This window comes from Erithacus rubecula, assembly GCF_903797595.1.
Source record: "Erithacus rubecula genome assembly, chromosome: 29".
Taxonomy (NCBI): Eukaryota; Metazoa; Chordata; class Aves; order Passeriformes; family Muscicapidae; genus Erithacus; species Erithacus rubecula.
In genome coordinates this window covers 984,369-1,012,330 of record NC_136681.1, presented here as the reverse complement: position 1 = coordinate 1,012,330, position 27,962 = coordinate 984,369, and the positions used below count along the sequence as shown (strand labels likewise).

At 56.5% G+C, this 27,962-nt stretch overlaps 2 protein-coding genes across 4 annotated transcripts; both read left to right on the top strand.

The window, feature by feature from the left end:
- Positions 1-33: 33 nt before the first annotated feature.
- Positions 34-15,661, top strand: TCF7L1 (transcription factor 7 like 1; the record flags this gene model as incomplete). Of its 3 annotated transcripts, XM_079328999.1 has the most annotated exons (12): positions 34-552; positions 631-691; positions 1,693-1,820; positions 11,488-11,571; positions 11,838-11,970; positions 12,392-12,494; positions 12,764-12,847; positions 13,339-13,482; positions 13,558-13,717; positions 14,117-14,224; positions 14,437-14,512; positions 14,579-15,661. In XM_079328999.1, 12 exons carry the CDS (start codon positions 34-36, stop codon positions 15,037-15,039), a joined length of 2,061 nt encoding a protein of 686 aa, XP_079185125.1. In that variant the 3' UTR covers positions 15,040-15,661. The 3 variants fall into 3 exon arrangements, with proteins under 3 accessions (XP_079185125.1, XP_079185124.1, XP_079185126.1); XM_079328998.1 differs by having other exon boundaries at positions 34-691; XM_079329000.1 differs by lacking the exon at positions 13,339-13,482 and having other exon boundaries at positions 34-691.
- Positions 15,662-21,467: 5,806 nt separating this feature from the next.
- TGOLN2 (trans-golgi network protein 2) lies at positions 21,468-27,562 on the top strand. Its single transcript, XM_079328929.1, has 6 exons — positions 21,468-21,630; positions 22,027-22,437; positions 22,558-23,028; positions 23,532-23,824; positions 24,613-24,696; positions 25,214-27,562. Exons 1-6 carry the CDS (start codon positions 21,555-21,557, stop codon positions 25,217-25,219), a joined length of 1,341 nt encoding a protein of 446 aa, XP_079185055.1. The 5' UTR covers positions 21,468-21,554; the 3' UTR covers positions 25,220-27,562.
- Positions 27,563-27,962: the final 400 nt, after the last annotated feature.

Here is a 27,962-nt window from a genome sequence, read left to right as displayed (position 1 = left end):
TGGGGCACCCTGGTCAAGGTGGAGGAACGCAGGATGGGATGGGGCGGTATGCACGGGATAGGGAGAGCCCGGACAGTATGTGGGGCGCCCGGACGTGCAGGGAGCCTCGGGCGCAGCGGGACCGACCGTCGCCCCGTGGGCGCCCCGTGGGCAGCGGGGCCGGTGCGCGGCCGGCGGCGGGACCAGTGCGGAGCGGTGCGGGCCCGGCGGGGCGGTGCGAGCCCCTGCCCGGCCCCCGGTGTCGGTTTGCATCCCGGCTCCTCCCCGCCCCGCCGCCCCGCGCATTCCCGACCCTCCGGGCGGTGGCGGCGGCGGCGGCGGGGCCCGGCGGGGCCGGGGCGGGACCCCACGATGCCGCAGCTGGAACCGACGGGGGGAGACGACCTGGGGGCCCCCGACGAGCTCATCGCCTTCCAGGACGAGGGCGAGGAGCAGGACAAGGGCGCGGGGCGCGGCTCGGCCCATGGGGACCTGGACGAGCTCAAGTCCTCGCTGGTCAGCGAGACCGAGAACCGAGGGGGCCCCGGTCCCGTGGTCGGCCCCGGCCCCGAGGTGAGGCGAGGGGCGGCGGGGAGCCGGGGGGAGGCGCCCCCCGCCCGGCCCCGCTCCGCTCACCGCCTCTCCCCGCAGGCGGAGCGGCCCCCGCCGCCCCGGGAAAGTTTCCAGAAGCCGCGGGACTCTCTGGCAGAAGGTACCGGACCCCCCTTCCCGGCGCCCCCCTGCTCCCCGCCACATCCCCCGGGACCAGCCGACACTTCCCAACTTCTTTGTTTCCGCCCCCGGCTGCGGGCGGGACCCTTCGTGTGCCCCCCCCGTCTCGCCTCCCTGTGTCCTCCAGTTCTCCCCACGGTGTCTCCCCACAGCGGTGTCCTCACCCCCCATGTGTGTCCCCCCCGTGTCTTACTTCCCTCGTATCCCGCCCGCCGCGTTCCTCTCCCTGGTGTCCTCACCACCCCCCCAAATTCCCCCCTCCATATCCTCACCCTCGTGTCCTCGCCCCCCCGTGTGTCCATCTGCCGTGTCCCCCAGTTCAGCTCCCGTGTCGCCTCCCCCGTGTCTGCTCTCCTGTCTCGTCCCCTCTCGCACCCCACCGGCCCCAGGTCCCGCCCCCCGCCCCAGTAACCGGCCCCGGTCGCTTCCCCACGGAGGATCGGTGTCCCCATGGCTCCACGGAGCAGCCGAGCTGGGGGCACCGCCAGGGTCTTTCCAGGGAGTGACCAGCACTGGACCCGCCACCCCCCGGGATTCCCCCCATGCAGCCGAGATCCCGTCCCGACCGCGCTCCCCAGCAGGGACCCTCCCCCAGGAAAACCAGGGACGTCCCCAAAAGACTTGGACACCCCCAGAGGGACCCCAGAGGCCCCTCGCCTGCCCCAGCGGGGATCTCCTAACAGAACCAAGGATCCCCCTAAGGGACTTGGGCACCCCCAGAGGGACGGACCCAGGTGTCCCCCAAGTGGGAGCCCCTAGAAAACCAAGGACCCTCCCAAGCGACTTGGGCACCCCCAGAGGGACTCACCCACGCCCCGCAAGTGCAGAGAACCTTCCATGAGAACCAAGGACTCTCACAAAATGAGTTGGACATCCTCAGAGGGGCTTCCCTGGACCCCCATGCACCAGCCATGCCCCCCTGCTCCGTGGGTGCACCCCCCACCGCTCCACCTCCTGACCCCCCCTTCCTTTTCTCCCCAGTGGTCAGACGACAAGATGGGGGTTTTTTTAAGGGCCCCCCCTATCCTGGCTACCCCTTCCTGATGCTCCCTGAGCTGGGCAGCCCCTACCTCGCCAATGGAGCCCTGTCTCCCGGTGGAGCCCGCACCGTAAGTATCCCCCCGGACCGTCTCCGACCCCCCCAGCCTCACCTCACCTTTGCGGATGCTCAGACCCCCCTAAGCCTCACAGCCCCTCCTGCTGGATGCTTACGAAAAACCCCAAGAAATTCAGTATTTTTGCTTTGGGGGGGCTTCACTCCGGGGGACCCGCCCCGAAACCTGACCCTGAGTTGCCGCTTTTCTCATTTAAAAGGGTTTTAAAGCCGTTAATGGGCCAATATTGGCCGCGGGGGGAGAAGTGATTAAGCAAATTGAGCGAGAACTGGTGGGGAGGGGGTCGTAGGAGAGGGGAGCTGACTCTCAGAGAGGGAGCAGAGACTCTCAGTCCCCAAACCCACTCAACTTCTTGGTTAGCATCTCAAAGTAATTTCAGGGATATAAAGGTATTTTAGGAACATAAGGTGTTCCTGCGCGGCCCTACAGGGCCATCCTGGGTGGAATTCTCAGGCCCCCCGAGGGAGAAGGGAATTCTCAGCCCTCCGGGGATCCTGGGCCCTCGGGGAGGGATGCTGGTGGTACCCACCGAATCCCGGGCTGGAGCACTGCTCCTCACTTCTGTTTGTCCACGTGTGTTTCTCGCTCCAGTGATGCTTTTCCACATATTTCTGGGGATCCATAGGGAACTCTGTTCTCATGTGGAACATATATGGGACAACAATATTGTGGCATTTATAATGGTTTGAAGTCCCGGGATCCAGCTGGATTCGTGTGGAGTTTTCCATATTTTCAGGGTTTTCCTACTTTTGCTTTCCTGGAAGCAACTGGCTAAAGTGACCATGAAGTGCAAATCCTGGGATGGGGAGGGCCGATAAGCTAATTATTCCGGTATTTTGCAGTCAGCTGGATAAAGGTTGTATTCCCAATTTGTCACTCTTGGGATTATGAGGTTTTGGGGATGAAGCAGGACTGACCACAATGCCAAACACTGGCAAGGAATCCTGGATAATGAGGAAGGATTGGGATCCGTCACAAGCCGCCGCTAACGATGATTTAATGAATCCCAGAAAGGGGATTAATTAACAGGGGCTGGAGTGGGTGTCGCCTCCCCGATGTTTTAGAGCGATGGCTGGGGTTGACTGGGGTTGGGATGGGGCTGAATTCCAATGGATTTGGGCCTCTGGATGGAGCCAAGTTAGTGAGAAGTGTGTGTGTGGGAGCTAGGGAGGCTGGGGCAGGTTGGGTGAATTTTGTGGTGCTGCTGGGTGAGGCCCTGCTGGATCCCATGGCAACTCATGCCCACTGTGCCCATCAGCAAGCCCCCTTCCATGAGCTCCCACAGTGTGGCAGCACAGGGATCCCCCAGTTCCCAGGACATCATCGTGTCAAGTGCAACTGGATGGGCACAGTGTCCCTGATCCCACATTGGATCCACCTAGGCACAGCATGCCTGATCCTGTGCCAGATCCAGCAAGGCTCAACATCCTCAATCCCGTAACAGAAGATGGCAGGACAGAGCATCCTTGGTCCTGGCCTGGATCCAGCCAGACACAGCATCTTTGTTCCTCTACTGGATCCGTTTGAGTGCAGCATCCTCAATCCCAAACCAGGCACAACATGTTTGTCTCGTGTTGATCCGGCCGGGCTCAGCGTCATTGATCCTGTTCCTGATCCATCCAGGCACAGCATCCCTGATCCCATATTGAATCCACCTGGGCACAGCATCCTGGGTCTGATTGTGGATCCATCCAGGCTCAGCCTCTTCCATCCCATACTGCAGCCACCTGGAAACAGAATCCTTGATCCTGTACCGGATCAATCTGGACGCAGCATCCCCGATTCCCTGCTGGATACATGCAGGCACAGCCTGCCCAATCCTCTGCTGGAAGCAGCCTCCCAATCCCTTCTGGATCCAGCTGGGTGCAGCATCACCCGAGGGCATCAAGCTTGCCAAACCCACCTCCCACCTTCATCCCAGGAGGCTCTGGATGAGCCTGCACATGCAGAATGCCGGGGTGGCAGAAGGCACAGGCTGCCTTGGGAAACATCTTTTCCTTGTTTCCTTCATTTTTTGCCCCAGCGTTGGAGGAAACAAGCTGTAGGATCTGCAGGACCCAGCATCCTAGTGGCCATGGCATCCAACTTCATATTTCACAGCCAGGTGCTGTGGATTGATCTGCATGGAAAAGAAAGATTTTGGGAGAAGAAACCCAAACCCCAGATAATCTCCATGGCCAGGAGATGCTCCAAGGAGGTGGCCAGGAAGGTGGTGGATCCTAGGGATGGATGAGTCTGTATATGCCAGGACTGATCTGACAGCCAAACAACTGGATGACTTTTTTTTGAATACTGGGCAGGGAAGCAGTGCTTCTGGATTTCTCCACTCCAAAATCTTTAGAAATCTGGGATATCTATGGAAATCTGGGAAATATTTAGGAATCCGGTTACACAGTGGCATCCCACGCTCCAAACCAGGAGAAGTCCCATCTCTGTGCCAACTCACCAAGCACCAATGGATGGATGCTGCTCCTGCTCTTCAATCTGTGTGAACTCACTTTGCTCCTGGGTTATTTCCAAACGGGATCCTGGAATCTGGGAAGTGTCTGTGGTCCCCAGTATCACTTTCCTGGCAATTCCTGTCCAGGGAGTATTTTTGAGGCTCTGCTCTTGATGGTGAACGGGTTTGTTGGAATCTAACGATGGCATTGCTGTTTGGAGCAGCGTTTTAGCCTGGGTTTCTCATGGGGAGCCAGGAACTGGGGACCCACGAGGCTGATTTTGGCTCCTTGGGATCATTCCCAACAACACAAATATCTCCAGGGTGGGATGGAAAGGAAAAGCTCTGGACATGCATGAACTTGGTGGATGCAAAACCCTATTGCTTTGATACTGGATCCATTCCGTCAGGATCATGTGGTGTTGATGGGTTTTATCCCAAACCCAGTATGGGATGGATCCATCCTGGGGTAAAATCTCATCCCAGCATCTTTCCCTGCCTCGGAAGTGGATGGAACCAGGACCAGGCACAGCACTGCCGGAGCAACGAAGCTGAGACCATGCACAGGATTGGCATTATTCCCAAAAAAAACCAGTTTAACCCCAGGAATTCGAGTCTGGAGGCGAGGATTTAAATAAATCCAAACCTTCCTCAGGCATGGAATTCCATCCAAACAGCTCTCCCGACGCCATGCCGGTGTAATTAATGCACCTCGGTGTAATTAATGCACCTCGGCAGACTGCGATCCCAAAATAAATGAGGGAAAAATCCATAACCCGGGCTTATTCCAGCTTTTTTTATGCCACTCCTGCCATGAATTCCCGAGGATACAGAGCCGTATCTGTCTCCTAAAGAAAATAGATCCTTAACTGCGCTGCTGCCAAGGAAAATGATTAAAATACGGATTTTTGGCAGGAAAAAGGGTTGCTCCAAAAACCAGGCGGGTCTTGCTGGCGGTTCTGGCAGAGCATGGAGGGTTTTGGCGTTGGGATGCGATGGAGGTGTTGGAATGGGGGGATTTTTCCGGCGTGGGGGCTCACTCGATACTCAGCATCCTCGGACCACGGCAGCTCCTCCTTCCTCCTGCACTAATTTGGCATTTTCTGGGTTTTTTTGGGATTTGCCCCCCCATCAGTGCCGCCTTCCTTCCCCACCTGGAAAATATTAAGGGAAAACACTGGTTTTTCCCACGTTTTGGCTTGTCCGTGTTGCTCCGTGCAGCTGCTGGGTTGATCCAGTCCTCCCCGGCTCTGAGCCCTCCCCGTGCCTCAGTTTCCCTACTCCCAGACTCTCCCGCCTGCTCTGCAGAGCTGCCGCACACAATGGCCCCTTTATCCCGCTCCTTAATTATGCTCTTCAGCTAATTACCCTGCGGGCGGAGTTTGTAGACCTACAGGAGGTTTCCACTCCCCCCACCCCGCAAATCTCCCTCCTCCCTCCTTTTCTAACACGATTCCCAAATTAAAGCGATGAAGTAAGTGCTCGGGGCGCCTCTGCTCAGCCCTGGGATTGTTCCGGGGCTGAGGCGCATTCATCATCCTTCTGGAATTCCCAGCAGCTGCTTTTCATTAGTTTTCCTTCCTTGAATTCGCTGGCAGGAGCTTGGGAGGGAAGAGGAACCCGAGGGGAAGTGCCCGGTGCATCCTGGATGGAGGAAGAGGAGGGATAAGGGAAGAAGGGGCTGGGACCGGCACCGGGTTGTGTTCAGTTCTGTTCTGTTCTGTCGCTCGGAGCTGGGGGAAAGGGGAGGGAGTGTGGGGAGGTTATCCAAAGGAGAGGGTAAGGGGTGATGTGCCCCTTCCCGGTTTGCTGCTTTTTCAGGTGTTTTTTGGCAAGGATTTCACCCGGTGTGTTCACCCTGGGGAGCTGGCAGGGTGGGGAGCTGGCTGTGCTGCTGTCCCCGGGGTGCTGCAGCCCCAGCTCCAGGATGCTCTGGGGAGGCTCGGGAGCAGCGGGTTGCTGCTCCTGCTGCTCCTGCTGGGATGCCCCAGGATGCAAAGAGATGAATGGATCCATTGAGACTGGGGCTGGGAGCTGCAGACAAAAGCCTCGGTGCAGCAGCAAGGATTGGGGGCCACTGGGTTTGGGGACAGGGAGGAGGGGGCAGGGAGCAGACACTGAGCCTGTCCTGCCCCATGGCCAAGGCCTGCAAGGAGTGCTGGGGCACCCAAAGGTGAAGGGTACTCAGTGCACCAGGGTGGGGAAAGCTCAGGGTGTCCGTGGGATGCTCGAGTCACCCAGGGGAAAGGGATGTTCAGGTCCCATGTGGGGAGAGTGTGCTCAGGGCACCCGTGGGTGAGGGAAGCTTGGGATACTCGGGGCACCCACATGTGCTGGGTGCTCGGCCATCCCTGTGCCAAGGCTGCTCTGGGTGAGCTCTGTCCCCCCTGGTGTCCTGGCAGTGCTCCAGCCTCATCCTGCTGCCTCCCATCCCTCCCATCCTACCTTCCCTCTCCTGCCTTCCTCTGCAGATCTGAGTTCTTCAGCAGATGCCACCAGTGTCCTAGGGTGGGGATATGGCATCTCTGGGTGGAGATGAGGTCGTACAAGTGCCACCACTCCAAGCTCATCCCAAATGAAGGAGTTTTTTTACTTACTTTTAATCTCCCAGCTGCTTTTTCCACCTTCCCATCCCAGCCCCGTTGGCATTTCCCATCTGGTATGTGGCTGTGTTATGGGCATGGAGAAACATCTGTTGTTAAGGTGTCACAAACCCTCATTCTCACCCCAAAATCCTTGTCCCCACCTGGTACAGCCTTTGCCTAGGCAGTGTCACCCAAAAAATGCTAAAACGGGACATGGTGATGTCTCTTGTATCACCCCCATATCACCCTTCAGAAACCCTAAATCCAGATGGGAAAATGACTCTTACCAGGAAGTTTTGGGGTTCTCCCAGGGATGTGGGGATGCAAGAGACCCTCTCCAAAATTCTCCTGGCTGGAATTTGTCATCCTGGTGTTCATGGGCAACATCTGGAGGAGATTATTTGGCTGGGAAGCGGATGGATGGTGGGGGTGGGGGAGAGATTTATGTCTCATTCCCTGGGCTGTAAATCCAGCTGTAATTGGGATTTCTCTCTTCCCAGTTACCCCAGGGAAGCAGAATGCAGCAGCTGCAGTGCGAGGGTGCAGGACGGGTGATGGGCTCTGTGGCCGGGATGCTCCTGCGTTTTCTCCCTGATTTTTGGTGTTTGGAGTGATTTGTTGGGGTGTGGAGGACACCCCATCCTGGCTCAGGAGGGTGAGAGGCCAGGTCTCTCCTTTCCCCTCTCCTTTCCCCCCCCTTCTGCCACCCCTTTTTCCCCATTTGGGGCTTCCCCCCAGTTGCTGTTGATGCCATCCCCATCTGCAGCATCCCTGGGTGCAGCCCCAGACCCTTCTGGCAGGGCAGATTTGGGGTTTTCTCCACCTTCTTATGCCCATGCACAGTTTTAAGGGACTGCGTGATGCATTGAGCCCAGAATCCTCATTTCTCTCAAAAACCCCATCTCCCTGTCACTCCTGGAGCCAAATTTGGGTGTTTTTTCCCAAACAAGCCAGTGGCACTGCCCAAAGCTGGATCTTGGGATGCCATGGGGCTGCAGTGGCCATGCCTGGACAAAGATTTTTGGTGCCTCCACTAAACATCCTACAAACCCCCATTTTCTGCCCTAATGCTTGGCCTGTCCTGTCTTGCCCAGCATGATTTTTGGATGAATTTTAGGGGAGAAGGGCTGGAGCAGAGGTGGGAGGGGGAAGGGCTGTTGGTTATCCTGCAGCTGTGTAAACAGGCTGGGAATCTGGGGGTCTTTGGAGGGGCTCAGGGGACTTTGCAAAGCCCTGGGAATTCAGGCTGGAAAAGGGATTGACTTGAGGATGGATGACTGGGGGCTCCATTCCCACCTCCTGTCCTGGGACAAAAGGATGAATGCTTAAACACACAGATGCCTGTGGAAATCTTCCTAGGTGCCTTCTAGCTCACCTGGGGTGTTTTGGGGATGGGGATGAAGCACTAATAAGCTGGGATCAAGCTGGGATCACCTGGATCTTCTCCGTGGTGGTTCCTGCAGAATCATCTCTGAGCTGGAGCCTCTGCAGGCAAAGGGAGAAGCAAAGAGGCTCCTGCCCCAGAGCCTCTGGCAAAATGGTTCCAAACAGACCTTTTCTCTCCCAAAATGAGGCCAGTGAGTACCAAGCCTGAGGCTTTGATCCTACAGAGAAGAGCCTGTACAGGGACACGGAGCATCAGGAGAAGTGATGGAATGTGCAGCACTAGGATGAGTTGCAGGGCCTGGAAAATGGAGCAGTGGGACAGGCAGTGCTGGGATGGGTGATCCTGGGACACCTGAATATGGTGCATCCAGCCTGGAAAACACATTTCCCTCAAAAATCACATCTCACCTGCGTGGCAATGCTGGGACACACAGTGCTTGGACCAGGACATGGACACAGGAGATGCTGGGAGACACAGCTGGGTGATGGAATCCTGGGACACTGTGACAATCCTGCTGGGACATGTGACATCAGCATGTGGAATTGACAGAATGTGCAGTCCTGGGACCTGCAGTCCTGGGGCACACAGCAGCCACCCTGACATGCCACTCCAGGATCCAGGATGGTGACATGAGCCACTCCAGGATCCAGGATGGTGGCACGTGCCACTCCAGGATCCAGGATGGTGGCATGAGCCACTCCAGGGTCCAGGATGGTGGCATGAGCCACTCCAGGATCCAGGGTGGTGGCATGAGCCACTCCAGGGTCCAGGATGGTGGCATGAGCCACACCAGGCGCCAGGATGGTGGCATGAGCCACTCCAGGATCCATGCAGCCCCAGCCAGGATTTCTTGAGCAGTATTTTCCCCCTTCCCAGGGAAGTCTTCACAAGTGGATTGATGCCTGTGCAGAAGGGGAGCGGAAATCCTCTCATGAACACCCTTAATTGGACATCAGGGGATCCCCTGGCCCCTTTTCTTCCGGGGTCTGGGGGCTCCCAGAGGGATAAGTTCCAGCAGGGAAGGGGTTATCCCTGGCTTTAATTGGCTGGTAACGAGGACCCAGGACTGGCTCTAATCTCTCTGGAATGTGACCGATTTTCAACTATTTTCTTCTCTTTTTTTTGCTGCTGTTTCACAGCTCAGATCCCCATGTGGGGGGACAGTGGGGGCTGTGTCCCAGCTGGAGCCAAGGGATGGGGAGGAAAAAGGGGGGGGGGGGGCATTTTTCCACATCACCACTGAACCATTCACCAGCTCCCCCCGCTTTGTATAATTTGAAAGAATCCCCCCCCTCTTCCTCTCCCCCCTTTCCCTTCCCCAGGCTCCTGAAATGGCCTCGAAATGAGAATCAGCCTTTTATCCCCCAAACCTTCCCCCTGCGCCGTCCCCCCTGCGCCGCCTCCCCGCCTGTCCCCGTCCCCTCGCGCCTTCTCCACTTACAGAGAGCCCAGAAAGCCCCTTTGTGACAGGGATGGGGGGGGCTGGGGGCTCAGGGAGCCCCTGGGGATCTGGGGGGGCAGCTCCTGCCCTGTCCTGGACACAGCTGCAGGGGGACATGGTGGGAAGCACCAAGGGTCTTATCTGGTGCTCGGAATGTGGGTCTTGCCTAGGGACAGGTGGGGGGTCCCCGGTGTGGCTGCAGGCATGGCCATGGAGCTGTTGGGACATTTTGGCTGCCCTGGCTTTGTGGATCTCCTGCTTTTGGAGGGTGTATCAAAGCTGCCACTTGGGGAGCAGCTCCTTCATCACAGGGCCTGCTGGGTCCCAGTGAGCCCACGAGTAACAGTGAACCTGGGGGGACAGTGAGCTGGCAGGTCATGGCCAGCCCACAGGAGACAATGAGCCCACGGGTGATGTGGGGTCAGCAGGTCAGGGTGAGCCTGGGCTTGTGGGGCCACCCACATTCCAGGCATGCTCTGGGTGCGTGGTGTCCCAGCTCCCAGCCCTGCAGCAGCTGCCAGAGGATGGATCCAGTCGTGGCACCTGTGGGATTATCCCAGCAGTGCCAAAAGTCTCCCTGTGGGGGCACTGGGAGCGTGGTGCTGCAGCATCCCTGTGCCAGGATGGCATGGGAAGTGGCACCTGGGTTAGGCAGGTTTGGGGATCCCCTGTGCCAGCAGCTGTGGAAATGGTTGGATTGTGAGGAATCCTCATCAGCTTTGGGACTGTGCAGTGCCAGGGGGTCCTGGGAGGGTGCCAGCAGGAGATGGAGTGATGGAGGGTGCTGGGAGGTGCACCTGGAGACAGAGGGGGCTGCTGGGGATGGAGGGTTCCTGGAAGCAGAGGGAGGAGACTGAAGGTGCAGGGAGGGGTACTGGAAACACAGGGAAAGGGTGTCAGAAACACAGCTGGAGATACTGGAAATGGAGGGGCAGTACTGGAGGTACAGGCAGAGATGCAAGGTTGGTGTGGGGTGCAGGAGGGGTATGCTGGAGACAGGGGACAGCTAGAGGTGCTGCAGAGGGTGATAGGAGGTGTGAGAGGGGGAGGAACCCCCCAGCCCTGGAAGAGTTCATGCTCCCCCAGACTCCTCCTGGGTTTTCCTTCCAGCTGCCTCAGCTCAGGAAGTTCTGTATTTGGGGAAATCCCTGCAGGCAGCTGCTCCAGCCACATTCCCAGATTCTTGACCCTGGCATCTCCAGGGACCCTCCCTCCCTCCCTCCCTCCTGCTGCCTTTGGGAAATGCTTCTGTCCCCCAAGCACTGCACAAAGCACCTTTCTTTGGGGGTGCCAAGGAGACACCCCAGTGTCCCAGTGAGATGTTAACCCAGAAAGGGAGAAAAACCCCCAAGACCTCTTTGCCACCAACCCATGGGTTGGGGTGTCCTCAGCTGGGTATGCAGGCAAGGCCAGGGAATATTTTGGGGTCAGAGGGTTGTTTCAGAGCTAGGGAATATTTTGGGATTGCGGGGAAGTTTTGGGGCTGGGGAATCTTTTGGGGATAGGGGTTCTTTGTAGGGCTGTAGGAATGTTTCAGTGCTGAGCAAGATGTTTCAGGGTTGGGGTAGCTTTGGGGCTGAGGGGTGTTTTGAGATCAGGGGGTGCTTTGGGGCTGAGGGGGGTTTTGAGATCTGGGGGTGCTTTGGGGCTGGGGGTGTTTTGGGGTCAGAGGGTGTTTGAGGCCAGGGGTGGGGTGATTTGGGGCTGGGGGGGATGTTTCAGGACTGGTGCAGTGTAGTGGGGCAGGGGATTTTTTGGGGCCGGGGTGTCCAAGGTTCTTGGAGGGCATTGTGCCATCCCTCCCACAGTACCTGCAGATGAAGTGGCCACTGCTGGACGTGCCGACCGGGGCCACGCTGAAGGACAACCGCTCACCCTCACCTGCCCACCTGGTAAGAACAGCCCCTTCCCATGGGGTGGTGGCTTCCCATCACTCCCATGATCCTGACAGTCAGGGAATTTGAGAGTGGTTTGGGTTGGAAAGGATCTTAAAGACCAAAATGGCACAATCCTGCTGTGGGACACCTTCCACTGAACCAGGTTGCTCTGAGCTGCCTGGAGCAGTTCCAGGGTGGGGCAGCCATGGGTGGTGGTGCTGTCCCGCTGTCCAGGAGGGTCCTGGAATGTTCCAGATCCCTGCCACGTGCTCTCCCCACAGTCCAACAAGGTCCCAGTGGTGCAGCACGCCCATCACATGCACCCGCTGACGCCGCTCATCACCTACAGCAATGAGCCCTTCCCACCAGGATCCCCCCCCGGCCACCTCTCCCCAGAGATTGACCCCAAGACAGGTGAGCTGGGGCTGGAGGGCACCAGCCTGTTTGGGGGAGCCAGACAAACTTCTGCTCACCACCAGTGGTTTGGGGGAGCAGAGGAAACAGGGTGCTGTGGGGAATGTGCTGGGATCAGGGGGCTCTCCGCTGGATGCTGCCTCTGCCTCTGGGGTGGTCTCAACCCCTCTGGGAGGGGGCTGGGGGTCCTTTCCCAGTGACAGGTCAGGTTGGGGTGTGGGGATCCCCCCAGGGCTCTGCAGTGGCTGTTTCAGCTCTGCCCAGCCTGGGGTGATGGGTGCTGAGGGAGATGGGCTGCTCAAGGGAGGGTGCTGGGATGGAAATGGGGTGCTCAGAGGAAAGGGGCTGGGGGGCACTGGGGGCTCCAAGGCTGCCATGCTCCTGTTCTGACCTCCCTCCTTGCTGCCTCTGCCCCTCACAGGGATCCCACGGCCACCGCACCCCCCCGAGCTGCCCCCCTATTACCCACTGTCGCCTGGAGCCGTGGGGCAGCTCCCACACCCACTGGGCTGGCTCGTGCCACAGTAAGGATGGACTGACCCTGGCATGGGGTCCCTGGGGATTCTACTGCTGACTGAGACCCTCCTTCTCCTGCTCCTCCTCCTCCCACTTTGTCTACTTTTCCCACAAGATCAGGATGCTGCAGGTCCCTGTAGGGGGTGGAAAGGGAGGGATTCCCTATTGGTAAAAAATCTGGGAATCTTGCAGATGGAAATCAGCTGAAAACCAATCCAAGGGTGCCCATGAACTGGAAAGGGATCATTTTTTTCCCCTGAAACTCGTGTTTTTGTAGGCAAGGCCAGCCCGTGTACTCCATTCCTGCTGGTGGCTTCCGGCACCCATATCCAGCCCTTGCCATGAATGCCTCCATGTCCAGGTGGGTCTTGGAGGAGGAGGGACCCTCATGGGTACCCTAGAGCTGGCACTGGGTTTTGGGACACTTATCTGCGCACAGAGCATGGGCACAGACCAGTTTCAGGAGATCAGAGTGGTCTCCTCAGCTGAAAATTCCCCCAGAGGCTGTGGTTGGTCCCCACGGGTGGAGGAATGGGACATGCCATGGGCTCAGGGCATTGCTTGGGCTGGATCAGTGTCTCCATCTCAAAGCTGGGTTGGGATCTGGGGGCTTTCAGGTGCACTCAGGATCTCCAGCATGGCTTTGGGTAGTGGATTTGGCGTTTCTAGGGTGGATTGGGGTAGCATTGTTTTGGGGTTTTTGGTGTGCATTTGGGATTCCAGCATGTTCTCAGTGTTTCCAACTCAACTGGGTTGAGGCAGGTGGTCTCTCAGCCCAGGAGGTTCTCTGGGAGGGTCTTTGGCTGCCCATGGGGAGGTGACCACCCCTCCTGTCCTCTCCCCCCGCTGCAGTTTGATGTCCAGCCGCTTCTCCCCGCACATGGTGCCTCCACCCACGCACGGGCTGCACCCCTCAGGCATCCCACACCCCACCATCGTCTCGCCCATCGTCAAGCAGGAGCCCTCCCAGCCCAGCGCCAGCCCTGGAGGCAGCTCGTGAGTGGGGCCAGGCCGGCTGTGGGGACGGGGGCTCGTCCTGGGGGTCCTGACCTCTGCTCCCACTCCTTGCAGGAAATCCCCCGTGGCAGCAAAGAAGGAGGAGGAGAAGAAACCCCACATCAAGAAGCCTCTCAATGCCTTCATGCTGTACATGAAGGAGATGAGGGCCAAGGTGGTGGCTGAGTGCACGCTGAAGGAGAGTGCTGCCATCAACCAGATCCTAGGCCGGCGGGTACGGTGGGGATCCCCCCAGCAGGGACCCTTCAGACCCCAAGCTTCACTTCTCCCTATGGATCAGACCTGGGGTATTGCCAGCCCTGGGAGTCCCAGGGGGTGGTGGTGACCTGGGTGGCACTGGGATGGGGAGGGATGGAGCTCTGCAGCCCAGGGCAGCAGGTCCTCGGGGTCAGCAGTGTGAATTTGGGGATTCCAGCCGACTTTGGGGTTTTCAGTGTGTGCCTTTGAGATCTCCAGCAAGGCTCTGGGTGTCCTAGCATGTGTTCAGTGTTTCTGGTGTGCATTTGGGGTCTCTAGCCTGGCTCTGGGGTCTCCAGTTCGAGCGTGGGGGTTCCAGCCTGGCTTTGGGGTTCCCAGAGTGGCTCTGGGCTCTGCAGCATGCTCTCCCCCACAGTGGCACTCGCTGTCACGGGAGGAGCAGGCCAAGTACTACGAGCTGGCGCGGAAGGAGCGGCAGCTGCACTCGCAGCTCTACCCGACCTGGTCAGCGCGGGACAACTACGTACGTGTGGCCCTGACCCGGCCCTTCCTGCTCTGCCTGGTGGGAGGGGGCTGCCTGCGCTCGGGGGGCAGTGTTTAGGATGCTGGGGGCAGTGGCTGATGGCGCTGAGTCCCTGCAGATGCACTGGGCCACCATCAGCCCTGTTTCCCCCCCCCAGAGCATCCCCCATGGTGGCCAAAAGTCACGGAAGGACCCCAAATCCTCTTTTCCAGGGCAAGAAAAAGAAGCGAAAGCGTGAGAAGCTGGCGCAGCAGCAGCAGCAGCAGCAGCAAAGCCACGACTTGGACAGTGAGTACCCGCCCTCCGCCTGCCCCCGCGCCGGCTCCGGCCCTCACACCGTGTCTGTCCCTGCAGGCTCGCTGCCCTCCCGGAGCAAGAAGCCGTGTGTGCCGTACCTGGCGGCCGAGAAGCCGTGCGCCAGCCCCGCCTCGTCCCACGGCAGCATGCTGGACTCGCCGGCCACGCCGTCGGCAGCGCTGGCCTCGCCGGCCGCGCCGGCCGCCACCCACTCGGAGCAGGCCCAGCCGCTCTCGCTCACCACCAAGCCCGAGGCCAGGGCTCAGCTTGCCGTGCATTCCACAGTCCTCACCAGCAAAGCCTCCTCCTCCTCCTCCTCTTCCTCCTCCTCCTCCTCTTCCTCCTCCTCCTCCTCCTCCTCCTCCAGCCTCAGCAGCCCGCCCTCGCTCCTCTCCAGACCCATCCCCTTTGCCTCGGTGACCCCCACAGCCCTGCTGTCCCCACCCGGCTCCCTCCCGGCTGCCCTGGCCATGCTGCAGACGCAGCCCCTCTCCCTGGTCACCAAACCTGCTGACTAAGGGACGAGCCTCGCTCCCCCTCTGTCCCCGTCCCCTCCCTGCTGTACATTGCAGAAGCCACAATCAAGATTCAAACGCAGCCAAAACCATTATTGGTCAATATTTGACCCTTTCTGAACTCTTTGGAAGCAGACTCTGGAGGAAGGAGGCTCTGGAAGAAGAGCTGCTGCCAGCAGTCAACCTAAAGACTGTTTTTATTAAAAAAAAAGGAAAAAAAAAGGAAAAAAAAAAATGCAATAGACCCTCCACAAGCTGCCGACGATGGGAATCTCCGTGGGATGAGCTGAGTGCCCATCGCTGCCGTGGGGCACAGGGATGAAACCCGCATGGTGATGCCAGCACCAAACACGGCAGGTGTTGACTGGAACTGCCACTCCATCCCGCATCCAGGAGCAGGAATGCCTCCAGCTGCTCCCAAATCCTCCCGTCCTGCTGCCATCCCCAGCTCTGTCCTGGCAAGGAGCTGGATCCTGCCCTGGGGATGCTGCTTCGTCGGTGCTGCTCCTGCCTGCAGTCGTGCTGGGGTGGGCAAGGTCTGGGGCTGAGCCCTGGGAGGGGTTGTGTTTTTATCACCTCAAAATCCTGTTATTTTTCACAAAAGGAAATAAAACTACAGCTGCAACTCACTGTGTGAGTGTGGTCTGTGTGGGCAGCACCCACTACTTACCTGCTGCCACCTTCCTGGGAAGTATCTTGGGCTGGGACTCCAGTCCTGCTCCTGAGGTCCAGCATCCCCTCTGTCGATGGGCACAGGGGGATTTTGGGGTGTCCATCAATGGTGTACAGTTTACTGGAGTTATCCAGTCATCAGGACATGGGGGAGTTGGGTGAACCAGTGCCCAAGAAGCCAGGGGGGTGGGAGTTACTGGTGTGTACTGGGTTCTCCAAGCCTGCTTCTTCCAAACCAGGGATGAAAAGACTGGGATCAAAAAGGACCAGCAGAAAACCAACCCATTTGGAGTCCTCAGTCAGTTCAATACTTGGGCGCATCAGGACTCTCCCCTCTCCTTGTATTTTAACAGGAAAAAATCCTCCATTTTCCCCCTGGAACTTATGATTTTGTTTCTGTTGCAGACTGACATGGAGCTGCACCTGCCCAGAGCTAATTTGGGGTCCACGGTCCTGTTCCATTTCCCTCTGGAGTTTCCTGACCTGTTTCTATCTCCCAGGCCCAGCCTGGCTGCTCTCCACCTGCACCCCTCCTGCATTTTGGGGACCACAGTGTCCCCCAGTTCCCAGGCATGGCAGTGGCAACATCTCAACCATCAGTGATAGGAGAGCCCATCACGTAGCTACTGGGTCTGGTGGAACTTTGGTGCATTTGGGGGATCAATGACACTTTTTCCTCCTGTTGTGATATTTCTCTTCTCCTTTCCAGGGCTGAGAAGCCACCAGGGAAGTATTTTTAAGGAAGTGGAGCAGCAGCAGGCACCTGTCTGCAGGTGGAGGGGAAAGGGAACTTCATGGTGACAAAGCAGGATCTACCTGTGTTTTCTAGATGTGCAAGATGTTGACATCCACATCTGCAGCAGATGAGGCCTGGATTTGAGGATTTTCATATCAGAGCTGGGCAGAACTACAAAATCTCACTCCTGAACCAGCCCTAGCTATGGTCACTGACATGAGCCCTTGGCTGAGCCCCGGGGACACACCTGGGACCAGCACCAGCTCCCAAAACCCTGTGAAAGCACCTGATGCCTTTGTAAGCAGCAGTGGGACCTCCAGCAGGAGCATGGCTTCTCCATCCAGCTCAGGACCATCATGTGAACAGCTGAAATTGGAGCATCTCAGAGGTCCCAGAGTCAAGCTGAGAGCCGTGAGCAGAGTGCAGCTCACGCAGCTGGAGGGTGCCACGGAATCCTCTGAGTGCCCAGAGCATCCTTACTGTTGTCACATCCAAGACAGCCCCAAATTTGGGACATGTTTCCATTCCACACTCCAAATTACTTAAATTTCCTGCTTTCAAAAAAAAAAAAAAAGTGTAAATTCTGGACTGGAGCATGATTGCTGCTCAGGAGCGCCTGGGAGGAGCAGCCACGTGTCACACAGTTGTGTGAGCACCGGGGCAGAGGGGATTAGGGTGTCACCCAAAACGTGTGTGAAAAGAGGCAAAACAGAGCTTTTTTGAGAGAAACGCTTCCAAGAAACTGATTTTGGTGAGGAGCGCCTGGGCGACATGCGGCCCCGCTCTCCCCAACACCAGGAGCAGGCAGCGGACAAACAGCTCCTTGAATTGGATTTCATGGGACATTAGAGGCATGGAGAGACCTGTCACAAGAATTAGATCTGAACCAGAGCCAGACAGCTTCAAACAGATGTTGGGCTTCAGCAGTAGAATATTCCTTTGTTTTACTCAGTGTTTTCCCATAAGGAAAAGGAACATCTGTTCCAATGCTTTCGCTGTGCTCTGGAGCTGAGATGGGATGGGATTATCCCTGCCAGGAGCAATTGGTCACCAAACCCTCCTGGCCACGCTGCTCCTGGGAAGGAGGTGAGACCAGGGATGCATTGCTCCAGTCCTGGGTGGACCCACTGCAGCTGTTGTGGTGGAACAGGTCAGGAGATCAATATATCCATCATGCCTGCAGCAATACAGCTGGACAAAAGCACTGGAATTCAGAGTAGCTGTCCATGGAAAATGTGTCCCTTTGGATTTTATTTGTCCTCTGGAGTACTTCTACAGGAGGTGTCCCTGCCCACAGGAGAGGACTGGAGCAAGATATTCTTTAAGGTGCCTTCCAACCTAAACCATTCCATGATTCTAGAAGAGGAAAACTCTGGGATTTGTCTTTGTTGTAGAAAAAAAGCTGGATATTCAGCATATTTCCATTTGGGATGGTGTGACCAGGAGGTCTGGTGGCTCCACTGCTCAGATTTGGACAAGTTTTAGATGATGTTTCTCATGATTAAACTTGTCCTCAGAGCCAGGAGGTGCAGGATGTGGGAGGCCTGGGGTGCTCCCCAACGATGTTTGACTCTCTGGGCGTGCTTAAAGGGGATCCAAGTGAACTGGAGAAGGACTTGGGACAAGGGCTGGAGGGACAGGACAAGGGATATTGGCTTCCCACTGCCAGAGGGCAGGGTTAGATGGGATATTGGGAAGAAATCCTTCCCTGGGAGGGGGGTGAGGCCCAGCACAGGGTGCCCAGAGAAACTGTGGCTGCCCCTGGGTCCCTGGAAGTGCCAGGTTGGACGGGGCTGGGAGCAACCTGTGCTAGTGGAAGATGGCAGGGATGGGACTGGCTGGACTCCATTTTTCACAGTTGCACCAAAGCCCCACAGTTTTGCAGCACAAGGCCCCGTGGTCCCCTGAGAAATGAGGCACTGCTGCTGCCCTCACCCTGGTCCTGCTCTGCAGGGGACTGGCTTTTCACAGAGTGCATCCCAATCCCATCCAGAGGAGGGGAAAAGGCCAGAAGGGAATGCAATGGGGCCTCAGCAGCAGAGAGAAGGGATGGCAGGGTGTGAGAGAGGTGGGACAGCTGGAGAGTGCCGAGGCACAGAGCAGCTGGCAGAGGGCCCACCTTGGCCATGAGGGGTCCCTGAGGCTCAGCCAGGAGCTCTGAGCATCCCTGTGGGTGATGGAGCTGGGAAATGAGCAGCTCTGTCCTTGGGTAACTCACAGGCACCATCACTGCTGCCCTCCCCAGAGCAAAACAAAGCTCGGGGGTGCTGGTGTCTCTGGGTTGGTCCAGCTGAGCTTGGGCTGCTCCATCCCTGGGAGTGCCCAGCATGGACAGGGCTTGGAGCGACCTGGGACAGGGGAGGTGTCCTTTAATGTTCCACCCAGCCCAAACCATTCCCTGATTCCATGAAAAAAGGTCAAAAACCTTCAACAAGTGGCGTGGGCCCCCTCGGCCGCAGCCCGGCGGGTTCATTGCCAGGGGCTCTCGTTAAGGGCTCCTTGGGAGCATCTGGGGACCAGCTTGGAGCTTTTCTGGCTGCTCTCTGGACTCGGGGTTACTTCTGTCACCTCCACCCGATTGCTTAATTGCAGCCCCCTCCCTTCCCCAAGCCTTTCCCTGCCCCCCTGCAGGCTGGCCAGGCATTAATTGAAAAGCCTAATGAGGTCCCAGGGGTCTCCTGCAGAGATGGAGCTAATTAGGGGCTCCACCACCAACACCGTGGTTTCTTCAAACCTCTTTTTTTCGGGGGCTGGAGGGGAGGGCACACCAGATGTCCTGTTATCACACTCTGCACCAGGGTAAGGCTGGTGCTCCATGTTGTCCGGGCTCCTGCCAAAGCAGCTGGTGCAGGGGCAGTGGCTACACTTAATACATTTTAATTAGCATCATTAAATTCTTCCATTTGCTAATTGTTTCTCCTTTTGATCCTTTATCCTGACCAGATTAGCCCTCAGGGGGAAGGGGTGGGATGGGGAATGCAGACATGTTGGACGAGGTAAGGACTTTATTATCTTGACACCAGACCTTGGGACACCACATTAAAACACCCAATTAGTGTTAATCAAGGCCAGATTTGTGTGTCCAGCCTGCTCTTGGTGGCTATCATCAGAAAGAGTCATCCCCAAAAAGTGAATCCACAAGGATTTATGAGAATAGATGGCACCAGTCCAGGGACACCCCAGAACTGGAATGTAGAGTTGCTGTTCAGGTGATAACATGCTCAGGTGCTGGGGTGTCCTGTGCAGGGCCAGGGGGACTCCCTGGTCCTTGTGGGTCCCTTCCAGCCTGGGATATTCCATGAATCCATGATCCCATGAGCAGTAGCTGCCATCATGTTGGTTCGGGCCACGTTGTGAGGGACATGAAGTGAGGGGAGGTGAAGTGAGGTGAGGTCACTGGGGCTCTTTATCCTGTTTGATCCCAACAGAAGTGGTGGGTCCTGGTGCAAATCACCCGGCTCTGGGCTGATGTCAGCCTCATCCATGGTATTTTGGGCAGAATTCCATTCCCAGAGGCATTGTTGTAAATCCAGAGGAACTTGGCCTCTGCTCAGTCACTCTTGACTTCCAGGGGGTGAGTGAAAGCTGAGCATGAGAAACAGCCTCAATTCTCTGTTTAAATCCCAAAAAAGCGTTGGGCCAACTGTTCTGGTCTCCTTGGAAAGGCTGGCACAGGCAGAGCCGAGCAGCAGGGATTGTTGGAATGTGTTGAATTGAACTGAGATTCCCCAGAGATTGGGGGGAAAAAAGCCATGAGAGAGGAAAATCAACCACATCTTCTGCCACACTCCAAGGCAGGATTATCCCCCAGTTATTCCATAATCACCGTGTGACATTCTGTTGGTTTCCATGTGATGTTTTTCCTGTGTTTTAGGGTTAAATGGAGAGACTGAAGCAGGCAATGGATCCATGGAAGATTGTGATTCCTGCTGGAGACAGTGAAATTTCCCTGCCTGGCTTTGGTGCCCTGTGATGGATGAGACTCCATGGAACAGCACAAATTATCCAGGGGGGGGGTTACACACCAGGTGGTGACAAACCCATTGATCCAAAAGGAAGTGTCCACAGGCAGGCTGGACAGGGCTGGGAGCAACCTGGGATAGTGGAAGGTGTCCCTGCCCATGTCCCAGGATAGGCTTTAAGGTCCCTTCCAAGCCAAATCACTCTGGGATTCCATGATTTCATGAAAAGCTGGATATTTGGTCCAGAGAAGGGAGATTTAACAGTCCAAACCAGATAAACAGAAAGAAGGGAACACTTCTGGGTGCTCACTGACAGACACGGCTAATTTCCTGCTACTGCTGGGAATTGCTGCCGTCACACAGGGCATGCCCACTTGGGCCAGGAAAGAAAAACAGCAGGTTATCCAGAAAAATGAAAAAGTATCTGAAAGATAACAGGACATTCAAAAAATAAAATAAAATCAAAAAAATAACAGGGTATTAAAAGAAAAAAAAACCAAAAAAAAACCCCAAAAAAAACCCAAAAGCAAACCCCCCCCACACCTGGTTATTGAAAGCAGCAGCTTGTCCCAAGCTGTCCTGAAGTGAAGGAAAGGAAAAGCAGCCCTGATTTCCTGCCTGTTGCGCCCCAGCCCCGCTCACTCCAGAGCCGGGAGTGCAGTCCTAGCACCCATCTGGGGCTGCAGTCACTAACTTCTCACGAACTCCCCGCCCGGGATTCTCAGGGCCGGGACACAGACCCCAAACCGGCGCCTTTTACCCCAAAACGCGGCTGAGACCGCACGGGAGCCCGCACCCGCCAGGGGGCGCCAACCGCCTCCCGATGGGGCTCCGCAAGCCCCGCCCCCACCGGAGCAAGCCCCGCCCCATCGCTCGACCACACCCATAGCGGAGCAAGCCCCGCCCATGTTTGCTCACGCCCCAGGCCAGCCCCCAGCTGGAGCAATCCACGCCCCAATACTAACAAGTCACGCCCTCTCCCGCAGCTCCGCCTTCAGCCCCGCCCCTGCGCGGCCCAAGCCTCGCTCGCAGGTTCAGTCTCCGCCCCCTCGCCAGCTCTCGCTCGCTCCCGGCCGCCGCCCCCTCTCGCGAGATCCGTGCCCGGAAGCGGCGCTGCGGGCCGAGCCGGCGCTGAGGGTCTGCCCGCCATGGAGGCGCCGCGGCCGGTGCTGCTGCTCCTGGCGCTGCTGGGGCTGCTGCTGCTCCTGGGGCTCCGCGCGGCTGGTGAGGGGCCGCTCGCATACCGGCAGGGGGCCCGGGGAGGGGTCGCACAGGGGCAGCGGACGGGGGGACTATGGCAGGGGCAGGAGAGGGCAGTGAAGCGCTGGGGCCGGGGGTGTGTCAGGCACCGCACTTGGTTTGCGGGGCCTCCTCTGCCCTTGGGACCCTCCTGCGGAAGGGGTTCCTTGGGCTCCTGAGTTTCCCCCTCCTGCTCCTTCCTCTCCCTCGAAGTTCCCTTCCCCCTCTGCTCCCTCCTGCCCCCGTGGGCTCCCCCTGCTCCTGCGGCGTTTCCCCTCCTCCCCCGGCGGTTCTCCCGTCCCTCTCGGGGATTTCCCCTCTGCTCTCCGGCTCTCAGCCCCCCCAGTGCCGACTGAGTGTACTCCCCGTGCTTGCCCACAGCAGAAACCTCGCAAACCGGCCAATCTTCCACAGTGCCTGAGGCAGCCGAGACACCTGGAGCAGATGACAACCAGGACCACAGGAGCCTGCTCACAGAGAACAAAAGCAGTGACAAGGATGAACCCAGCAATGGCGACTCCCAAACAAACCTGAGCGATGGGACCAGGGTGGACGGTGAGCAGAACACAAACAGTGAGCAGAACGACAACGTTGTGACTGGAAATGGCAATAATGAGGGGAAGATGAAAAACAAGGGTGGCCAAGGTGCAAATGAGATTGGAGAAAGCGACAGTGCAGGAGGCAGGGGACAGAGAAATGAAGACCAGAACAGCAGCAATGGTAGCACAGGCAACCCAGGCAGTGATGGCCAGGGCAGTACAGGGACCAGCACTGGTGGCCAGAGCAACCCAGGCAGTGGCACTAATGGTCAGGGCAGTACAGGGACCAGCACTGGTGAGCAGAGCAACTCAGGCAGTGGCACTAATGGTCAGGGCAGTACAGGGACCAGCACTGGTGGCCAGAGCAACTCAGGCAGTGGCACTAGTGGCCAAGGCAATACAATTGCCACTGATGGCCAGGACGGTACAGGGACTAGCACTGGTGGCCAGGGCAGCCCAAGCAGTGGCACTAGTGACCAGGGCAATACAGACGCTAGCACTGGTGGCAGTACTGACAGCCAAAACAACAACAATAAGCAGAACAAAGAGCAGGATGGCAGCCAGCCAGACAGCTCTGCAAAGGAGGGCACTAAGGGGAACAGCAGTGAGAAAAACAACCCTGGTACCGGGAAGGGCGGCGACAACAAGGACAGTGCAAACACAAATGGCAGCAACACTCAGGACAGCACCAACAATGACCAGGGCAGCAGTGACAGGAACGGGGCTGGCACCCAGGGCAGCGAGGCCAGCAATGGGCACATAAACGGGGTCACCAGCCAAGGCAGCAGTGGTGGGCAACAGGCCCAGACTGACACCCAGGGCAGTGCTGGTGAGAGCCAGGGCAGTGCTGGTGAGAGCCAGGGCGCTGCTGGTGAGAGCCAGGGCAGTGCTGGTGGGAGCCAGGGCAGTGCTGGTGGGAGCCAGGGCGCTGCTGGTGGGAGCCAGGGCAGTGCTGGTGGGAGCCAGGGTGCTGGTGGGAGCCAGGGCAGCTGCTGGTGGGAGCCAGGGGCCAGTGCTGTGTGAGCCAGGGCGCTGCTGGTGGGAGCCAGGGCAGTGCTGGTGAGAGCCAGGGCGCTGCTGGTGACACCCAGGGCAGTGCTGGTGAGAGCCAGGGCAGTGCTGGTGAGACCCAGGGCACTGCTGGTGAGACCCAGGGCAGTGCTGGTGAGAGCCAGGGCAGTGCTGGTGGGAGCCAGGGCAGTGCTGGTGAGACCCAGGGCAGTGCTGGTGAGACCCAGGGCACTGCTGGTGAGACCCAGGGCACTGCTGGTGAGACCCAGGGCAGTGCTGGTGAGACCCAGGGCAGTGCTGGTGAGACCCAGGGCGCTGCTGGTGAGACCCAGGGCACTGCTGGTGGCGGGCAGCCTCAGGGCCAGGACAATCCAGAGAGCTCCCAGGAGGACCAAAGCCCTGGGGCACACTCCACTGTGGAGGACAACAGCTTTGTGGGAAATGATGAGAACACCGCAGAGGATGCTGACGCTGAGGAGGGCGGGGACACCTCCCTGGATCAGGACAGAGGGAGGAGTGTTCCCTCCCTGCCCAGGGCCCGCTCGGAGAGCAGCCACTTCTTTGCCTACCTGGTGAGCACAGCCATCATCGTCGCCGCCCTGTACGTCGCCTACCACAACAAGCGCAAGGTGAGCGCCCTGCTCCAGCCCTGAGGGCAAAACATGATTTGTTACTTCTGAAAGCATCTAAGAATGCAAGAGCAAAATAGTTATTTATGAAATGAAATCTCTAATGAATTCATTGAATTTGGTTGCAATCAGTAATATTAACATCAGAGTTATTTTGGCAACAGTGCTGAGAGAAGTGACACAAAATGAGCAGTGGCCTGGAGTGTTTCTTGCTGTTGTTAAAGCAGGAGCTCTGGAGAGCTGCTGAACACAGGGAAGGGCTGAGATAAAGGGAACAAGCTGCTTCAAGCCTTTCTGGAGAATAGCCTGAGTAAATGAGTTTTTGTGATGGCAAATGGTCAGATCCCAGGCCACAGAGAGCAGTGTGGAGTGCAGGCTTGTTAACACTTTGCTGTGCAACCAGGGGAGGTGCTTATAGGACTTTGGCTGAGAAGTGCTTTGCTGTTTTCCAGCATCATTGGAATACACTCTTTATTCAGATTAATGCCTTTTCAGATTGATGCTCCAGGTTTCAAATCCAGGGCTGGTGACCCTTCATTGCTCTCTGTGGCCTGAGCCTGCTCTGCCTCGTTCTCTCACAATGACAATGAGCAAATTCTTACTGTTTTCTGTTTGTTGAGCAAACCTTATTATCCATCTTAGCTGGTGTCAAATACTGGCATTTATGTATTTCAAGTGCTTGGTCACAGGAAAAGAGTTGCAGGAGCAGGCGAATGAAAAACCACAGGTGAGCCTGTGTTGGAAGCTGGTATTTCCCTCACCCTGTTTCCATTTTTCTCTCTCCAAAGATCATTGCTTTTGCTCTGGAAGGAAAAAGATCCAAAACTGGTCGACGGCCCAAATCTGGTGATTATCAGAGACTGGATCAAAAGGTGAGACCCAGCCCAAAGTGGGGGTTGGTGTGATGTGTGTTGGAAATACAAAGTATTGGCCCTTTGCATTAGGAAGGGTCCCAAAGCACCAACTCAGTCAGTTTGGGAAAGCACAGTTTGGTGTTGAAACAGGGTTTTGCCAGGAAATGGAAAAAGTAAGAAGGAGAATTGCTGGCAGAGCTGACCCAGGGCACAGGTGGAGCAGTCTCCTGCTGGGCTGTGCTGAGCAGCTTTGTCACTGATCCAAATGACTTGTCAGAAAGGATTTTAGTGGGAGAAGGATAGGATCTGTGAGAAATCCCTTTCTTCTCTCTCTTAAAACCTTTTTCCTTCTCTTGCCCTTCAAAGCAGATGTGCTTGTAGTTATTTTCTGCCATAGGAAGAGGAAAGGTAGGAAAACAAAGACAAGGCTCATGTTTGCTTTGGGAGCCTCTCAAGCCTGGACAGAGCAGCAGAGTAATTCTGCTGAGGTAATTGAGCTTTGAGGTAGTTCCAACCTTTCCTTTTGCCTTTCCAGATCTAGGTTCCTCCTCAGATGATGACAGCTGCTGATGGGAATGCAGTGTTGCCACAGTTGGATCTCAGTCCACAGGAAGGAGGGGAAACGCTTTTTGTTTTGCACCTGCACCTTGATAAAACCTCTCACTTCCCTAAATTGCTCCTTTCCCAGCTGCCTTGTTTTATCCCTGGGCATCTTGGCTGCTGGAAAAGCCAGTCCCAGAACTGCACATCCAAGAACTTGTGTGTCCCAATGCAATGGAATTTGCTATCTGCTGGACTGACCCCTCCTTTTGGGGGGGAAATTGAGGATCTGCTGCACAATGAGCCATGGGACTGTCCCTTGCTGGGAACAAAGCTGCCTTGGTCTCCTCCTCCCCCTCCTTCTGCTCCATCTGTTGGGTTTGGATACTCAGGTTGGGAGCATGTGAGTTCTCTTGTGCTTGTTTGGAATTGACCCACCACAGATTTGGATATTCTCTCCCTGGTCAATTTTCCAGTTCCACACCCAGATTTCCTTGTTCACACATGCCTTTGGCCATGCTGAAGCAGTTTTTGCAGTGTAGCTCAAACTCTTCATGCTCTATGCAGGTCTTTTCCCTGCCAGTCCTCCCAGTTCAGCTGGTTGCTCTGGGGGTGTTGGTTGTGGTGTGGTGCTGTGGAGGAGGGGGTCAGGCTGGGAAAGCACTATGACCTGGTGGGGTCAGGACTTCAGATGGGAAGATTGTTTCCTCCCCCTTGTCAAGTGTAGGAAGGAAGGAATGTAAATCTCTGAGGAGTTTGGGATGAGTGAAGCTCCCAGTTCCTCCACTTGTGTTGGACTGGTACTGGTCAGACCAAGGGCTGCCAAAGGCATTGGTGCCCCAGTTACAGGTGTGAGGTGGTTTTTATTCCTGTAGTTCCCTCCCCAGAGGTTTGTTCAAGCTGGGATGTTACTGGAGAGAGGGCACAAAGTACCTGCTCGGCTCCTGCTTTGCATTTCCCCAGGATAGACAAAAAAAGATTTGAGGAACCCAGAGCTCCTCACATGGGCACCCAGCTGTGCCACATCAGGTGCCAGGCATGTGCCAGTCCCACACTTGCTGACTGACTGCATGGGAAGAATCCCAGGATGGTTGAATTCCCTCCTGTGGGGCTTTTTCTGGGCTTCCCAGGCTTAGGAACAATCAGCTCCTTGCCCTGTGGTTACCTTGGACAAGAGCAGAGCCATTTCTGGTCACTGTGAAAGCTGCAGCTCTAGTTTTGATTTCCTAACAATTCATTCTAAGAGGAAAAAGAGGGCTGGACCTTTTCCAAACTCTAAAACTATCCTTTTCCCTTTTTGCTGGCTCTTGGCAAGCACAAGGAGCATGAGAATCCCTCTTGGCTTTAAAAAGTTCTCAGAGTTTCCCTAAGAAACATCTAGGATGCTAAAAGGTGTTCCAGGAGTTGTTTTGAAAAACAGGAGGGTGGAGGGAAGGGAAAGGGAAACAGGACTGGGAATGTAACTCTTGGGGAAAAGGATGGGAACATCCTGCACCAAACCACCCTGTTCCAGAGCTCCTGTGGGGTCAGCAGGCTGGGGGGGCTGCTTTAGGGCAGGGCTGGGGAGGAGGACGCTGCTTTTGGCTGGTGGCAGCAGGGAGACAAGCCCTATTCCAGTGTGTGGAATTTTGTGTGCTCCTGGGCTGCTCCAGCCAGGCCTTTTGGAGTGTGTGAGCTTTTTGGAGTGTGAGTGCTCTATGCTTGCTTTGTCCTGTTGGGTTGTTTTTTAATTGAATGGTAATTTTGATCTTTTTTTTTCCTACTTATTTTTCTATCCTGGGAGCTGTTTCAAATCCTCTCTTGTTCCAAGCTGTGGGAATCCCACCCTGCTGCCAAGAGGGGAGGGAATATTTTGGACCTCAAACACCTCGATCCCAGGCTGAGCCAAGCACAAGCTCCTTAGGGTAATGAGGACACAGCTGTGGGGAGCACTGGGTGTGGGGAGAGGCAGATCTCACACCAGGCTGAACTGGGGGGTTTCCCCCCAAAATCTCCCTGCCAGCACTTCCTGAGGCTGCTGTATTCTACCAACAGTCCAGGCTGCCCCAAAGCTCTGGGAACTGCTCCCAGTTTGTTGAATTTGTGGTGTTCATGTGACGTGTCCCAAAGGGGTCAGGGTGCAGAGAACCTTTCCCTTTGGACACATGTTTTCCATGGATGGTGCCTGTTGGTACAGAGGGGTTTTTTGCCAAATTCTCCTACTTTTTTGGGCTTGAACCAGCACAGGATTTGTTTTCTGCTGCAGTGAAATGCACCTTGCTTGGAAGGATCAGAATTTTTTACAGTTCTTTGTACTGTTTTTTTATTTTCTGTGTTGTGAAATCAGTAAATGGATTTTAAAAGACCCAGGAAAGGTTGAGTTTTCACTTCTCTCTTGTTTTTGTTTTTGTCATATTCTTTGCATGGTTTTCAATGACACCTGGCACCAAAGGTGCAGGGTGACTCCTTTTCATGCAAAACAATTTGATTTTGGTAAAAACAGCTGGTTTTGTGGAACTGTCTGTGCTCAGAGCCCCGTGTGCAGCCGGAAGGAGCCCAGACAGCCCCAGGCCAGAGCGGATTTGAAGTTTCCAGTCTGCTTTCCAGTATCAGCCCAGCTCCACGGGGGCTGGCACTGTGAGGTCAGGGCCCAAGAGATTAAACTGCTCTGGACAGAGCTTAGTCGTGAGCTCTCTTCTTGGATTTCTTCTTTCTCCTCCAGAGATCCCCAGAGGGCAATCCCAGGACATCCCAGCTTGTTGGAG